Source organism: Physcomitrium patens, chromosome 2, assembly GCF_059467195.1.
Source record: "Physcomitrium patens ecotype Gransden chromosome 2, ASM5946719v1, whole genome shotgun sequence".
Lineage (NCBI taxonomy): Eukaryota > Viridiplantae > Streptophyta > Bryopsida > Funariales > Funariaceae > Physcomitrium > Physcomitrium patens.
Window position 1 is genome coordinate 21,724,835 of NC_143411.1, and position 15,711 is coordinate 21,740,545.

Consider the following 15,711-nt stretch of genomic DNA (forward strand, 5'->3'; position numbering starts at 1 on the left):
GATGTTGAGTTTAGACATGTCTCACCGTAGCTACCTTACAATGGGCTTACTGTTAACGAAATGATCGACCAAAAGGAAAACTAATTTAAGCATAACTAGCTTAATCAATCTAGGTATTTTTCTTTTAAAAATTGAAGTGACTCATCAGTGAAAATGTTGAATTCAAATCTCTAAAGACTGTAACAAAGACTGACAGAATAATATTTTTCCTCTTCATTGTCGATGCAAGCTTCCTTTGGGCAACTAATCTCCCATGAAAGGACCAACAACTATGTTGTACGCAATTGCAATTCATCGGCAAACAATATATCATCGTCATAAATGCCAGCCTAAGCAATCATTGGCTTTGCAAGGATTTTGGCAAGAATTTCGTCTAGTTTTACGTAAGTTCTGATCATCACAACATCAGTTTACGACATCAATCAAATGCTAGCTGTGACAATATGACCTTAGATTGATTTGGCCAATAAGCACTACATGACACAAACAGCATATTCTCTCCCAATTTCCAATCTTTCATTTGGTAATACACCTACATAATACAATGTAGTCAGTCTAGTATAGTAGGCGAATGCTATGAATACTTAGGCAGGGAGAAAATGAACTTGAATACATATCTGTCAAAATGATACAATATCTTCACTTGCAATGCCCTTGCACCATCTCTCGCAAGCTCGCCTCGTTTTAGCAGCAGACAGATCCCTGCGTATTAAAACAAGTACAAAAACCTATTTCTACATGTTGTATTGAAAAGATTCAAATTCCGGTTCGCGTCCACTAGTGATTCCTTTTCATCAGTGAATACAGCCATCAGATGCACGGGCTTTACAAGCCATGATAATACGAGACACGGCTTTGAAGAACAGTAATTTAAGAGCACTCTGTAGAAACCGAAATTTATGAATGTGTATCCTATGTGTTCTATCAAGACACCAGAGACCTAAAATATCGTCATGAAGCACAATATATCCATATATAGATAGATAGATAGATAGATTGATAGATAATTGTAATATATGTGTGTACGTGCGCGCCAAATCATACACCAATGTAAAGGAATAATCACCTGAAGACGATGCAACATGGTGCCGGAATCTCTGTGCCGTTCTCGAAGCTTTACTCTGCAATCACGACCGTAGTTGCACCTCAAGAACCTCTCCCTTCGACCATTCCTACATCATTATCCGACACATAATTCAAAAGCATTCAACGTTAAAGTACAAACAACAACACCATGAAAAGAACAAAAATCTGCTCGGAAAACACATTAGTCGTTAAACAACTGGCTGACTTCGACTCGTTGTAGTTGGATCGATCCCTGGCCAGACCCGATCAATCGAACAAGTTTGTTGTGGCAAACACGCATGGCACGAGTACGCAGCCAGCGCAGTGAGCTGGACCTCGCCGAAACTCTGAGAAGGATCGTTAACCACGTCTACGAAACGTCAGAAACCTGCGAGGAGAATGGATTAAAGACAACGAGCAGGAGACGCGATCAAGGAACGAGGAGCAGCAGATGGACCTGGTAAGCCAAGGAAACAAGACGCTGTGCTCGGGGCAGCAGCAATAACACGACGACGACGACGAGAAGGCGACGACGCCCGAGCGAATCGTTGCTGCCTTGGAAGGTGCACCTGGTAGTCGACAAGTCGGAATCGTCGACGACGTCAGCGGCCTTTCCGATTTTTTAGAGGAATGATTTTCATCCATTTTCGTTATTCTTGACTTACTCACAGGAGAGTGAGAACAGTGATAGAAGAGAGAATGTGTCTGAGGATTGTCCAATGGTCTGATGAAACCCATGGTCGAAGTCTTTTCATTCTCAAACTCCGGAAACGTAGATTTGTTCTCTCTTTTTTTTTTCTTTTTTCTTTTTTTTTCTTTTTTTTTACTTTTATTGATACTATATGTCATAAGGCAAGAGTAATATTGTTTGAACAGTTCAAGGAGTGAATCTCTAGATTGCTATTTGGGGATTTATTATGGACATGTGGTTGGATGATTGTTCCACCCGTTTGGAAGTAGCTTACGCTTCAACTGGGTTTCATTCTGGAAGGTCTTCATAATATCGTTTACTTGTGTGGGATCTCAAAGGAAATGGTTTTGTAATAGTTTATTGTTTAAAGTATCCAGGAGATATTAATGATCGTTAGTACCATGGAAAAGGAATCCTTCAAAGTGGGGGATGCGGCTCGATTTGGTGGATGATTGGCACCCTCTTCGTACCCTAAGTCAACCCACCTAGACCCAGCCCAGCTCCTGGAACCTTCACACTTGCTTTGGGCCTGGGCTCCACTTCCTCGAAGCTACTTCGAAGTTGAAGGATTTAAACTCTTCCCTATTGTGTCCGATTTCCGAATAAGTGTGTCAACATGCATTATGTGCACACACAAAGAACATACCACACACAGAGACATACGTGTATGTATGTATATATGTATTTATGTACTAGCAGAAACTTGTGCTGTTGGACATGGAAAAGCTGTTAATGGATAGTAAAATGTAGATTTTTTTTGTAGATTATGCAAAGCTTTTTGCTGGTAAATAATTTCTTCTTTTTTTTTTCCAATGATAAGGCTTCTTTGTCTCTTTGTCTTCTAACTATGCTTATTATATGAATGTGTATACAAATTGAGTTCTTTATCTTTTAAAAAGATGGATACTTTTGTGGTAGTTCTCAGTGTACAATTTTTTTTTTTTTTTTTTTTTCCTTCTATTGTTTTTTTTATTTATTTATTTTGAATGTGTGATATGTAGTAAATTCTACCAAGGGGTAGCACTATATATATATTTCCTGAGTATGAAATAGACACAAAAGTGAAATGAATTAAACCATTTAGAAGTAATTTTTACAATAATTGGAAATGGAAAAGTATAGTGCAAAAAAATTGTATTTTCAAATAGAATCTATGACGCACACATTAACAAATCACACCAATTTCACATGATGAATATAAAATAAAACAAAATGACTAATATTAGAATGCATGAAAAAGTCATCTACACACCAGAAATTGTCTACATACATATTAACAATCAATAACACCACCCAAACACAGATCACAACTTCAAAGTGCAAGAATGTGAAAGATGGATTTATGTAAATGCATCACAACAGAAAGAAAGCAGCATGACATGCAGGCGCCAAGAGAAGCCACGTGTAGGGTCTGATGGGTGTGGAGACATTGAAGCCCGCGATGGACAGAATAGGAAGGATGAAGACGAAAAAGACGAATGAAGATGAAGGAAGAGGAGGCGTGGGAGCACCTGACACAGCCAGTTGACGCAGGAGCCGGCGATGCCGCATAGTCGCACGACAACGAGCGCGACTCCAACCTGGAAGTCAGCGCGGAGGTGGGGACCAGCGGATTTAACGAGAGAGAGAGAGAGTGAGTGAGCGAGTGAGAGTGAGAGTGAGAGAGAACGAGAGTGGGCGAGAGAGGGAGGAGGGAAGAGAGCGGTGAGCGAGTGCGGCAAGGGCGAAGTGGGTGGGGCAAGGCAAAGCGGCAACAAAAAACCAAAGGCGCAACGAAAAACAAGTGAGTGAGAACTACCAGTGGAGCATTCAGCACTCGTCTTTAGACTAGCAGCCAGGCGCATGGCAATGCCGGGGTGGGCTGGTTAGCGGAAGGAAGGAAGGAAGGAAGGAAGGAAGGAAAGGAGCAAACAACCAGCCAAAGCCCCCCCCTGCTCCCCCTCCCCCTCTCCTTCCCCCCGCTGGGGTTTCATGTCCCGCCATGGAAACTAGTGCTCAGCACCCCCAAAACGGATGCCAAGCTGCCCCGCGCTAACTCCACGTTCCCTCATACCTTCCCTTTCCTGAAATCCCCATCATCCCTGACTGCCGCTTCCAAGCCTCACCCGCTTGCTCTGCACTTGCAACACCAGCCAGGGTTTGCGCAGCATAGGGCTCGGTCCTTTTATTTTTCTCCTCCTCACCCCCCCCCCCCCCCCGCCTCCCAACCCCCGCCCCGCCCCGCCCCACCCCTCTCTCCCCCGGCCCTTCGCTCTTTCTCGCTTGGACCACCTGTGCCTCGAGTCCCGTCCTCCGCTCCTGGCTCCTGTTACTTTTCCCAACCCCTAACCTCAACCCAACCTCAACCCCAAGTCCAACTTATCTTCTTCGCGACTCCAAACCCTAGACCACTTCTGCTTCTCGCGTATTTGGATGTAGCTCCTTGGCGTGGCTCCGTTTCTCGTGTGTGGTGTGGGCGTTGCAGGGGAGTGTCAATGTGAGGCTATTGGGTGCATCTGTGTCTCCGGACCAAATTTCGGACTTGCAGACTACGGGCGGGCGCTGGGTTGGAGAGGAAGAGCCCCGATTTTTTCTGGGTTGGGAACTAGGGTTTTGGCGTAGAGGTGGGCAGTCTGGGAAAATTTACTGGGCAATTGGAGCTGCGTGGGTGATCGGCGCTGGATTTCTGGGTCGAGGGAAGCGGAGTTGCACACTTTGATTCTGGGAGTTGGGAGGCCTGGTGCAGGAGGGCTGGCAGTTCATTGGCGGGGATGAGAAGAAGTTGTGAATTTTAGTTATCAGTTTTCGCGTACAATGTGGGCACGGTCGCCGGAGAATGGATCACCCGCGCAGGAATATGATTCTCCGAGCCGGAGCCAGAGTTCTGGTGAAACCGACTACAGCCAAGGTTTGCTTGTTTCAGTCCGCGCCACATACATATCTGCTTCTGGTTTGCTTGGTCGTAATTGTTGGTGTTCGTTACTGTCCGTGTTCAAGTTCTGCGATTTTTGTGCGGAGTCAGTTCCGGCCCCTATTTTTTTTTGCAGGAGATTTTAAAATATTGGTTTTTATTTTTTGTTTATACTTTTTTCAGATGATTGGCGGATTAATGGGCATGCTGAACCGGAGGCGGAAAGACACGCTGTTATTAGGCCTGAAATGACACGAAAGAGGAAGAGGGTGCCCATTGAAGCATATGCAGGCTCCAATTCCGCCCCTAGACATGATGCAGACAGTAATGACGAAGAAGAGGAAGAAGATGACTATGATGATCGTCAAGATTATTACGTAGGGAACCATCCAGAACAGGGAGTCTCATATCACGAACCTGTCAAAGTCTCATATCGTGAGCAATCTGGTGGAGGTTCATATGCTGAGCATTTTGCAGGAGGGTCCGATCGCGAGCAGTCTCCAGGAGGTTCGTACCATGAGCATTCTGGAGGGGGTTTCTACCGTGAGCAATCTGAAGAGCCTTCTTATCGTGAACAATCTGAAGGGGGTTCTTATCGGGAGCAATCTGAAGAACGTTCTTTTCGTGAGCAATCTGGAGGTTCTGATCAGGAAAGAGAGTCTGAACGACCTCGATGGCATCATAAAGCTGTTCAATTAAAGGATGTTGCATCAATTTCAAGTGGCATGGAGAAAGGGCCGGGGACTTATTTGGTCTTAGAGGATGGTGTCGAGTTTCAAATTCCTCAGTATTATGACGAACTCGCTACATCTCTTCACCTTCCCCCCTTCAACTCGCTGCAAATTGAAGAGAAGGTTGTTTACGGCCGACTCAAAGCAACTGCTTTTTTCGCGATTATGGATGCTGATCCCTGGGCTCGACTTTGGCGAAAGCAAAATGAGATAGGGCAGTGTCGGAGTACAGGTTATGATAGGGACACTAAACGGAGGTTGCTCGAGAAGAGAAGATTTGGTTTACAAGTGAGGCACTTTCGTCATTGTGAAAATAATTCTTTTCTTCTAGTGTTACTTGACTAATTTTTACGCTCTTAATTATAATTTTGATTTTTTTCTGGTTTTGTAAAGGGTGTGAACATTCAATTTTTCTGATGACGCGTCATTTGAGACTTAGGTAATCGACTCAAGCGTTGTGATAAACCCGCCGCCGGTGGAATATCCTGACGAAGATTTGGGAGTCCCTTCCGAGGTTGGGTCTTTGGACGAATCTCTAGTCGCGTACCGTCAGATATCAGTTGACAGTGGTCAGGCCAGACGATGTGAAGTGAAGATTCTGGAACATGGTGACGGCTATGAGGTATTGTTCCAGGTGCATCTACTTTTGAGCTTACATCCTGCTTTTTTGACCCCCAGAATCTCGTTTTGTTCGAAATGACAATTGAGGTGGTGTGAAACAGCTTGTGGAACGGAGAAAGCAGAAGATTGAACCCCTGAAAAGAGACCCGCTGGAGGTAGCACTAGAGGATTCTGAAAAAATCGGAAAGTATTGGGTGAATTTGGTCCGAAAAGATTTACCGAAGCACCAAAAGTATTTTGCAGCTTGTTACAGAAAGCAGATACAAGATGTAAAGCGAGTAGCGGAACTTTGTCAAAGAGAGGTAATGTATTGTGCAGCAATAAGATATTTACGTCAATGTGGTTGTTATTGTCGGAGTGATTTTGGCTCATCCTCTATTTCCAACATTTTAGTTTCAAATCCTATTGTTCATTGCATAATCAGCTTCATAACGTTACTTTTGTACTTTTTTCTTTGATTAGCTATTGGGAAAACGGGGATCCTAGAAGTATGCTGGAAAGTAGCATGGTTTTTTGACCTTGATATTTGGAATTTTTAGGTTAAAAGTCGCAATATGCGGTCTTTGAAAGTAATGAAAGCTGCACCCACCAGAACGAGGAGATTGGCTCGTGACATGATCATTTTCTGGAAGAAATGGGATAAAGAACAGGTCTGTTTTCCTAGCGCTCTCTACAGATTTATGTGTATTGGCTTAGATGTGTACTTGCATCGTCCGTCATGCGGAACGAAGTCTGAAAATGACTTTAGTACGAACGTGAGTGATATCTTGCTTTCTTTAATGGGTTTTGAGGAACGAGATTGTGAGTGATTATGATCTTACTGATTTCAGATTCTTTATTGCTGATCAGTAGTTATAAACGATTGTGCCCTGCCGTGGGCACAATAGTATGTCGTTCGAATAATATAGAGAAAGAGATTGTGTGTGTGTGCGCGTGCGCGCGCGGACGCGTGTGGTCTTGTTTTACATGCAGTTTTTATTCACTAGTTAACTTTGGTTTCAAACTTTTTGTGTGAACAGATTGAAGTTAGGAAAAGGGAAGAAAAGGAAGCTGCCGAAGCTCTTAGACGGGACCAAGAGCTTCGGGAAGCCAAACGCCAACAGCAGCGACTCAATTTTCTTCTCACACAAACGGAGCTCTATAGCCATTTTATGCAAAATAAGTCGTCCGGAATGCCTGTTGCACAAGCTTCTCAGGATGCACTGCGTGACCTTGATAAAACTGTGGCACCGGGGGAGGGTCTAGTTGCGACGAGTCCCGAGGATGATGAAGAGGAGGCTGCTCTGAAGGAGGAAGCCGTGAGAGCAGCTACTTTAGCTGCTGCCCAGCAGAGAAATCGAACGAATGATTTTGATAGTGAGAGTGAGAGGCTTCGTACAGCTGCTGGTGGAGACGAGGCGGGTGGAGCAGAAGATATGGATTTGCTACACCCGTAAGTGCCAGTTACACTGAGGCTAATGCTTATCAATGCTTGAAGTTGTCGTGTATTTCTCATACGGACTAGGAGACAGCGAACGCCTCTGGAACTGTCATCATCTGAATGGTGTGAATGTCTTCTTTCTCATTACTACACAGGTCTACGATGCCAACGACTTCCTCCGTCCAGCAACCCAAAATGTTCCAGGGTGTCTTGAAAGAGTATCAGCTTAAGGGTCTACAGTGGCTTGTTAATTGCTATGAACAGGTTCGAACTCTGATTGCGTTATTTGTTACGGGCTATACTCATTTTTTTTGTAGAGTTCTTTCTTGAACATCGTTTCTGATGTGCTGTTATGCTTCGTTTTGGTCTAATCACTTCTGAAGTTGTATAGATGTTTTCCTTTGATGTTGGTGTATACACTTAGAAATTTGGTGGAAGTTAGTTCTTTTGATATTGTTGGGTTAATGTATCACTGGTCTATTGATCTTGTTTTGTTTAAATTAGGGCTTGAATGGTATACTGGCTGACGAAATGGGACTCGGCAAAACAATCCAAGCTATGGCTTTTCTTGGACATTTGGCTGAGGTAATGACCTTGATTGCATTTAAATTGGCCAGTTTATTTCTCATTAGGGTGAAATGATCTGATAACAGGAAGACGTCGTAATAACATATTAGATAGATGTCGATTATTTCAGAACGTCATGTGATATCCGTCAGTGAATGATAGTGGCATAAAGTTATTGATGTTGGTAGTGTATCTTGGCTCGCAGGAGAAGAACATATGGGGTCCTTTCCTTGTGGTGGCCCCAGCATCTGTTCTTAATAATTGGGCAGATGAAGTGAACCGTTTCTGCCCGGATTTAAGGATCCTTCCGTACTGGGGAGCACTCAATGAGAGAATCGTTTTGCGAAAAAATATTAATCCCAATCGACTTTATCGCAGGCAAGATTAAGTCAAACTCAGTCACTGCTTATTGTAGGCTGCAATGAACATCACACTGGTGCGACAAAGAACTAATAATGGGTTCTTGTGTTTACAGAGATGCAGGATTTCACGTTCTAATTACAAGCTATCAACTTCTAGTCTCGGATGAGAAGTACTTTCGGCGAGTGAAATGGCAATATATGGTTCTTGACGAAGCTCAAGCGATTAAAAGTGCCAGTAGGTGAGTTGCCACCATCCAGTGGAATTTAAGAGTCTCGTATTACCCTTAAAGTGAGGGCTCTGAGGGCTCTGTACAGTATTCTAATACATTTCGATCTTCTGCTTGTGCGCTTCCAACGTGGTTGTTGTGTTTTGGTCAGGACCCTTGTGTGAATGATCACTGAAAGGATTCCACAGAGACGTGCATTTGTAGGCAAACATCTAATTGAAAATGCCGTGGTTATAACCCATTACATTCACGAAAGAGCATTGTACTTAATTTTTTTTTTTTATCGGATTTTTACAGTCTGCGTTGGAAGACTCTTCTCAGTTTCAACTGTCGAAATCGTCTTCTTTTGACCGGAACACCCATTCAGAATAGTATGGCTGAGCTCTGGGCTCTTCTGCATTTCATCATGCCCACTCTTTTTGACAGTCATGATCAGTTCAATGAGTGGTTTTCAAAGGGGTAAATTCTGAACCTTTTTTCTCTCTAATTTCTTTTGTTTTTCTTGTGTGGATGTATTTGTATTCAAATCCTACTTCTTAATGATGGTATTTAGGTGGATACCGGCATCTTTATTTTGATAAATGCAAACTCATTGTAACGTATGCTTAAACTGTATAGCAGATAGGGAATGTAATTTAGAATTTTGGATAGAAATGCTGATAGATACCTGAATACTGCGGCATTTATAGGTTGTTCAGAATTTGGATGTTTCTCTACTGCATGATATTTGTTCTCTTGTTGATTTTGTAATAAATTACGTGGATTAAAGCTGATCGAACCTAAATTTAGAACTTCAAATGTATTTTGTCTTATGCTGACACTAATTCATAATTGTGCTCTTTTGACTGTAGGATTGAAGGGCATGCAGAGCATGGTGGAACATTAAATGAGCACCAGCTCACTCGTCTGGTACCCTTCGTTCCCATATTGTCTACAAGCAGACTTCAGTCTTATTACTTTGTGTTTAAATAAGTTATTCTGAGATCTATTATAATCCATTTATGAGATATATAACGCTTCTTTATTAGTAGATGTAGTCTAAATTTAGATCCTTTTGCTGGTGCGAGAGACTGATTGTCAAATTAATCAAGCAAGCTTGGTAATCCATACTTCATTCCAATGCAGCACTCAATTTTGAAGCCATTCATGCTGCGACGAGTCAAGAAGGATGTGATTACAGAAATGACCAATAAGAAAGAGGTTATGATTCCATGCTACTTGAGTTCACGTCAGCAGGCATTTTATCGAGCAATTAAGAACAAGATATCAGTCGCTGATCTCTTTGGCAACGGAGGCCAGCTCAATGACAAAAAGGTCCTCAATCTTATGAATATCGTCATTCAGTTACGAAAGGTACTTCTATAACTAATCCCTAGATTCACTATTTGGAAGTTGGTCACGACCTTTTCATGTATCGATAAGTATGATTTCTGTAGTTCATTTTTCTATTCGATATGCGCCGCCTGGAAGTTATGTGCATTGGTATATAGTCTACAGTCATGCAATTGTACTGTTCTTAGATCAGCCTCTCATATATCTATTTTTTATTGTGTTGGTTCATAATATAATAGGGTTACCTTTGTACTATTTATCTAGTCGATGCTGACTCTGAAGAAAATGATGTGGTTCCCGTCTCAGGTCTGTAATCATCCAGAGTTGTTTGAGCGCAATGAAGGACAGTCCTCTGTGCACTTTGCGGTTGTACCACATTCTCTTCCTCCACCACCTTTCGGAGCGCTAGAGGATGTTCATTTCGCTGGAGGTTATAATCCTGTGTCTTACAAGGTACTTGACTTTTTCTGGGTTTTATATTCTTGAAGATCATAGAGTTTTAACCAAGGTATTGCTTAAGATTGTTACTGTTCTCAAATTTGTGATGAAGAGCATTTCGTGATTACTTTCACATATTCAAGGGTATATTTCGCATGCAGTTAGTCTGAAAAATTCTCCTTTAATGCCAAAGTCATGTTATAGAGTCCACTGATGGGCTTATTTTTATATTCAGAACATTGTCCATATTTATTGGCAAATTTCACGATACTGATATGTCGCCGTGCTTGGTTGTTTTGTAGATTCCTAAACTTTTATATAGAGATGGCATGCGCTGCTTGCCAACCGAGAGCTCTGGGTCTGCACAAGGCTTCACTGAGAAATGGCTAAAAGCTTGCCTGAATGTTTTCTCACCAGAGAATGTGTACTATTCTTCTGTGGGGCATAGTAACAAAGCTGATGTCGATGAGAGGTCATGTCGCAGTGGAGCTTTTGGATTTATTCGTATGCTTGGTCTTTCAGCTTCGGAAACGTCGTTCCTATCCAAGGTATCTGCTTTAGAAAGATGCTTATTCGCCTTACTACAATCAGAAGAACCACCCTCCGTAGAATGTTATGGGGACCTAAGCAAGCTGACAACATTAGGTGACCAAAGAAAAGATACTTATGGCCATGCAGCCTCAGCTGTGGACTGTATGAAAACTTCTGTTGATTTATTGGATGACGAAGACTGTGAGGATGCAAGGACAAGATGTGTTCGAAGGATGTTGATGCTACCTAGCAGAGCAGATCTAAGAATTTTGAGAGTGAAGCATCCATCGGGTCCAGAATTGCAACCGTTTGAATCACTAGTTGTATCAAATCAGGATAGGCTACTTGGCACTACTGGACTTTTACGATCTGTACGCAAATATATGCCACCAGTTCGAGCTCCACAGGTTTGTGATTCCACACTCCTAATAATCCAGTGAAAATAATGAGCTATTTTTGCATTTAGCTGTCGTGCGTCTCCACAACCTACTAAATTTCACGTTTTAACTTCTTTAATCCTTGCCACTCTTTGCAACCGTTGACAATTGTGTAGTTTACATTTGCTAGCTTCAGTAGCCATGCTTCTGCTAACTAATTTAGTTAATTTGCTGCAGATCAATGTAGTGTGTTCAGATAGAGGGTTGACAATGCAACGGACGGAGGAGTTGGAGAATCCAATTGTTAAACGGTTCCTTGTTGGATTTGCTCGGACTTCCGACAACGGGCCAGCAATGCCTCTTCCTCTATCTGCACCTATTGAGGAGAATGAAGTTCGTGCTCGTCTTATACAGCCTTTACTCGCGATACCTTTTCGGATATTTGGTTCGGCACCCCCATTACAGAGTTTCGATTTTGCGAAGATGCTCTCGGTAAGAATTTATCAATGGTAACATGAGGAAGTTTTGTCTGTAATCTAGTGGTATTCTAACTTTTATCTTCTTGAAGAACATTGCTGTTTTCTCGCGATTATGTTGTTCTTTCACGAATTATAATCTGTTGGTCTGTTATGTTTATTTAGCGTCAAGAATCAATACGTCAGATTCGTATTTCCTATACCGGTTATTTGTCCTTCCCTTTTACAATCTAATCGCTCATTTTCGTAAACAGGATTCGGGAAAACTTCAAACATTAGATATTTTATTGAAGCGCCTTCGAGCAGGGAACCATCGAGTGCTTCTTTTTGCTCAAATGACCAAGATGCTCAATATTTTGGAGGTTAGTCTGTTCTCTCTGGACCTGCATCTGGCCTGGATTCACTTTTCATTGTTGTTATCCTGTTTAATTTTACGTTGAATCTCTCAAGCACCGGTCGCTCTGTCCTTCTGTATTCTAATAGAGAGAATACTCAATTATAGAGGGAAGTTCATTCTGATGGAAGACATAGCAGACTGTACGTGTTAATGGTGATCATGCAAATTTCCAGGATTACATGAATTACCGCAAATACAAATACTTGCGACTGGATGGTTCATCCACCATTATGGACCGTCGTGACATGGTTAAAGACTTTCAGCACCGGTATGCAAATCTTTGTATTGTTTGTACACTGCAGGGTTAATGTGTGTTCTGTTGTGGTTTGAACGACCTCTCGTTGCGGGCCATCTCTGCACCTATCATGTGAGAGTCGTGAGATTTGTCTTGTGCATGTTGTGTACTAGTACTTAAAATGCAACAATCAGTTTGCACATACGCTTTGGTTTTGTGTGATAAGTTCTTTGCGTAAAGACGGATGCTCTCTTGTGTGCGCAGGTCGGATATTTTTGTTTTCTTGTTAAGTACAAGAGCTGGAGGCCTTGGAATCAATCTCACTGCTGCTGATACGGTTATTTTTTATGAAAGTGACTGGAATCCAACTATGGATCTTCAAGCCATGGATCGTGCCCATCGGCTTGGACAAACGAAAGAGGTAAAATACCATGCTTTTCACGATTTTTACGATCTTTATAACTTCTCAGGCAGTAAGTTCTCCCTTATCGATACGAATATGCGTTTGGTGGGTTGGAGCAGGTCACTGTGTACAGGTTGATATGCATAGGGACAGTTGAAGAAAAGATAATGAAACGGGCCAGTCAAAAGAACACTGTGCAACAGCTGGTCATGACTGGAAATAATGCTTCGCAAGGTGATGTCTTGGAAGCAGAAGAAGTTGTGTCGCTTTTATTAGACGATGCAGAATTGGAAGCGAAGATGAAAGAACAAGTCTCTAAACAAGTTGTAAGTTTTTTCCCTTTCATGAGGCTTTTTAATTTTGATTTTAATATTTTACTAGCTTATACTTCATTGATTTAAGTTATTGATTTTGTTCATTAGTATTAGCGGCAGACTCAAACTGGACCCAAATGATTTCTGGAGTGCTTGAAATGCAATGGGAACTTCAAATGGTATATATTTGTGTCGATTTCTCCTCTCCAAAGCTTAATTGGTACTTGGACAGTCGTAAAAGAGATTGACGAAGAGTTGTATTTGAACTACAGGATAAGCATGGGAGGCGGAAGAAGGGATGGGCTGTAACTGGTTCTTTGAAAGGAGTACGCCTGGATGCTGAGGGCGGTGGTGCCTCACTTGATGATGCCAACACAGCTTTTACAGACATCGTTGACAGTGGTGGGGCAGCTAAAGCCCCAGACGATACGCCAGATGCTAATACTCCGGCGGCCCCTGCAAACGGCAAAAAGGTCAGTTATGATGATGCTCTTCACAAGCGTCATCTTTTGCTGGTGCCCTAAAAACTAGAAGGTAGGCAATGCTGGTCTCTAAAAATAGACGCATGTTCTTGGCCCCATCAGGTAAGTGGTTGAGTCATTCTTCTGTTCTTCAAGGACCATCTTTGTCCTACGCATATGTCAAGGATAAATTCTGACAAACTTGTGTGTTTTCCTCTCAGAGGCGACGAAATGGAGAGGAAAAGCCACCGAAACCCCCCAAAATGCCAAAGGCTGCGAAGGAGGTCAAACCCAAAGCTACAAGAGCTCGCAAAGAACCCAAGCCGCCTAAGCCTAAGCCAGTTAAGGTACCGAAAGAGAGAAAACCTAGAGCACCTCCTGATCCTTCTGCCAGATCTAGACAGCGACCCAAGAAAGGGTCTTTGGGTCTCAGTGAGAATAATTCCCCATCTCCCTCTCTTGCGGGAGATGAATACGGAGAAGGATACGCTGGTTCGTCTGCTCTAGAAAATGGCTACCCGTTAGGTGAAACTGAAAATCACATATTTAATGGCGATCGTTTAAGTAATTCTAGGCCAAGCACATGTAGCACTGATTCTTTAGACATGGTTTAAGATACCTCGGCTGTGGTCATCTGGAAAGACTATCAAGAGAAAGCATTATCGGTGAGATTAGCCTCTACCCTGCAGCAGATTCTTAGTTGGAAATAGGTGGATTTCATTTTTGTGGATCTCAGAAACCAAGTGAAGACAGATTGCTGGAGGTTAACAGCCACAGCTGCTTTGGAGGTTTACCGGGAGTGTCCTTTGAGCTTGTGAATCACATCATTCAAACCGAACAGGAGGTTTTTGGTGTCTGTTTCCCAGAAATCTCGTGTAACGTATATAGTACACAATTTGGGGGTTGAACTGCCCGTATTTTACGACTGAGAAGGGTATTCGTGGCATCAGTGGGGGTACAACTCTGTGTTCACGCCGCGAAGGAGAAGCATAGGCATGTGGGAGGCAGTCACATTATGTTGGCCAGCTGGAGGAAAGCTTGTATTGAGTAGGGACATGTGAAATGTCTCCAGAAAGACCCTTGATGTTGTAGGGTTGATTCATCAGAGCAAATTTAAGACCATTTGTAAATTTTTCTCACTTAACACGCAATACTTGAGAGTGTGCAAATCACTGAAATAGCCCACTCGTATTCGCCTCTATTGTATCACCTAGCTGTCTTATTGAACACATTGATCATCTTCAATATGCTCATTTCTCTTGTCTAGAATCTGTGTTGGGTTTTATCATTAGTTGAGGTTTCTGAACCCAGCAATTTTTTTTTTAAAAAAGTAAAATCAAATCTAACATATTTGGAAAATATTATGATTGTATTCTTTTTAGATTGTAGAGTTTTTGTTTAATGACTTGTGTTATTAGTTTATTCTCCCTGAGTAGGAAATCATCCATGGAAGCTAGTTTAAATAAAACTAAACGGGACAGTGTCTTCAATTTTACCAACACTAATTTTGAACCATGTTGAACACAGGGCTTTCAAGTCCCATTAGGTTTTGGTGTAACCATTTTACTGTTAGTGTCTAAATAGCCTAACAGATAGAGACATGTTCATTCACACATGTATGTGAAACACAAATGTTTTGGTTTTTATTTTTGTTTTAAGCTATTGAATTGTTTTATAGTATGGTAATTTTTCACAAAAATTAAGTAGTTAATTATATTTATATATTAGAATATATTGAAATAAGTTATTTATTCACTTTTTCAAAAACCTTATGTTGGAACAAAACACACTATAAGCTTATTGGAACAAAATGTAGGCAACAATTCATTGGAGGAAGTTTCCTCAAATAGGTTCTTAAATATCTTGTGCATCAAATCAATAAAAGTGTTCATGTAAGCTTTAAAACCCATGAATAATATAAATAGGAACAGGATTAAGACCATTTTTGGTCATGACAGTTTGTCTTTCATCCACAAGATTGAAAATATTTGTGCAAATCAATATGATTATGTTTAAAACACAATGTGTTGATTCACTAACTTCTTGTTACTACTGCTTCTCATTACTCCCACACGTTCTTCTTCGTATTTGTATGTGAAAATAGTAGGTTAACAAAAAATCATTAAAGGAACGATTTTTTTCAAATCGTAAAATAAACAAATCGTAAGATTTG

The 15,711-nt window shown here is 41.8% G+C and overlaps 1 protein-coding gene and 1 long non-coding RNA gene across 2 annotated transcripts; one reads left to right on the forward strand and one right to left on the reverse strand.

Moving 5' to 3' along the window:
• Positions 1–496: 496 nt before the first annotated feature.
• LOC112273687 (uncharacterized) lies at positions 497–1,528 on the reverse strand. Its single transcript, XR_016501839.1, has 2 exons — positions 1,067–1,528; positions 497–702 (listed from the first exon to the last, which is right to left on the reverse strand). It is a non-coding gene; the product is annotated as an uncharacterized LOC112273687 (long non-coding RNA).
• A 2,419-nt stretch (positions 1,529–3,947) lies between these two features.
• Positions 3,948–14,710, forward strand: LOC112275389 (chromatin-remodeling ATPase INO80). The gene is made up of 22 exons (XM_024505750.3): positions 3,948–4,643; positions 4,830–5,665; positions 5,817–5,999; positions 6,100–6,300; positions 6,538–6,648; positions 7,018–7,430; positions 7,574–7,682; positions 7,923–8,003; positions 8,191–8,363; positions 8,461–8,586; positions 8,872–9,033; positions 9,426–9,483; positions 9,700–9,927; positions 10,213–10,359; positions 10,647–11,282; positions 11,490–11,744; positions 11,983–12,090; positions 12,299–12,393; positions 12,625–12,781; positions 12,883–13,089; positions 13,350–13,550; positions 13,760–14,710. Exons 1-22 carry the CDS (start codon positions 4,550–4,552, stop codon positions 14,150–14,152), a joined length of 4,974 nt encoding a protein of 1,657 aa, XP_024361518.1. The 5' UTR covers positions 3,948–4,549; the 3' UTR covers positions 14,153–14,710.
• The last annotated feature ends 1,001 nt before the right edge of the window (positions 14,711–15,711 follow it).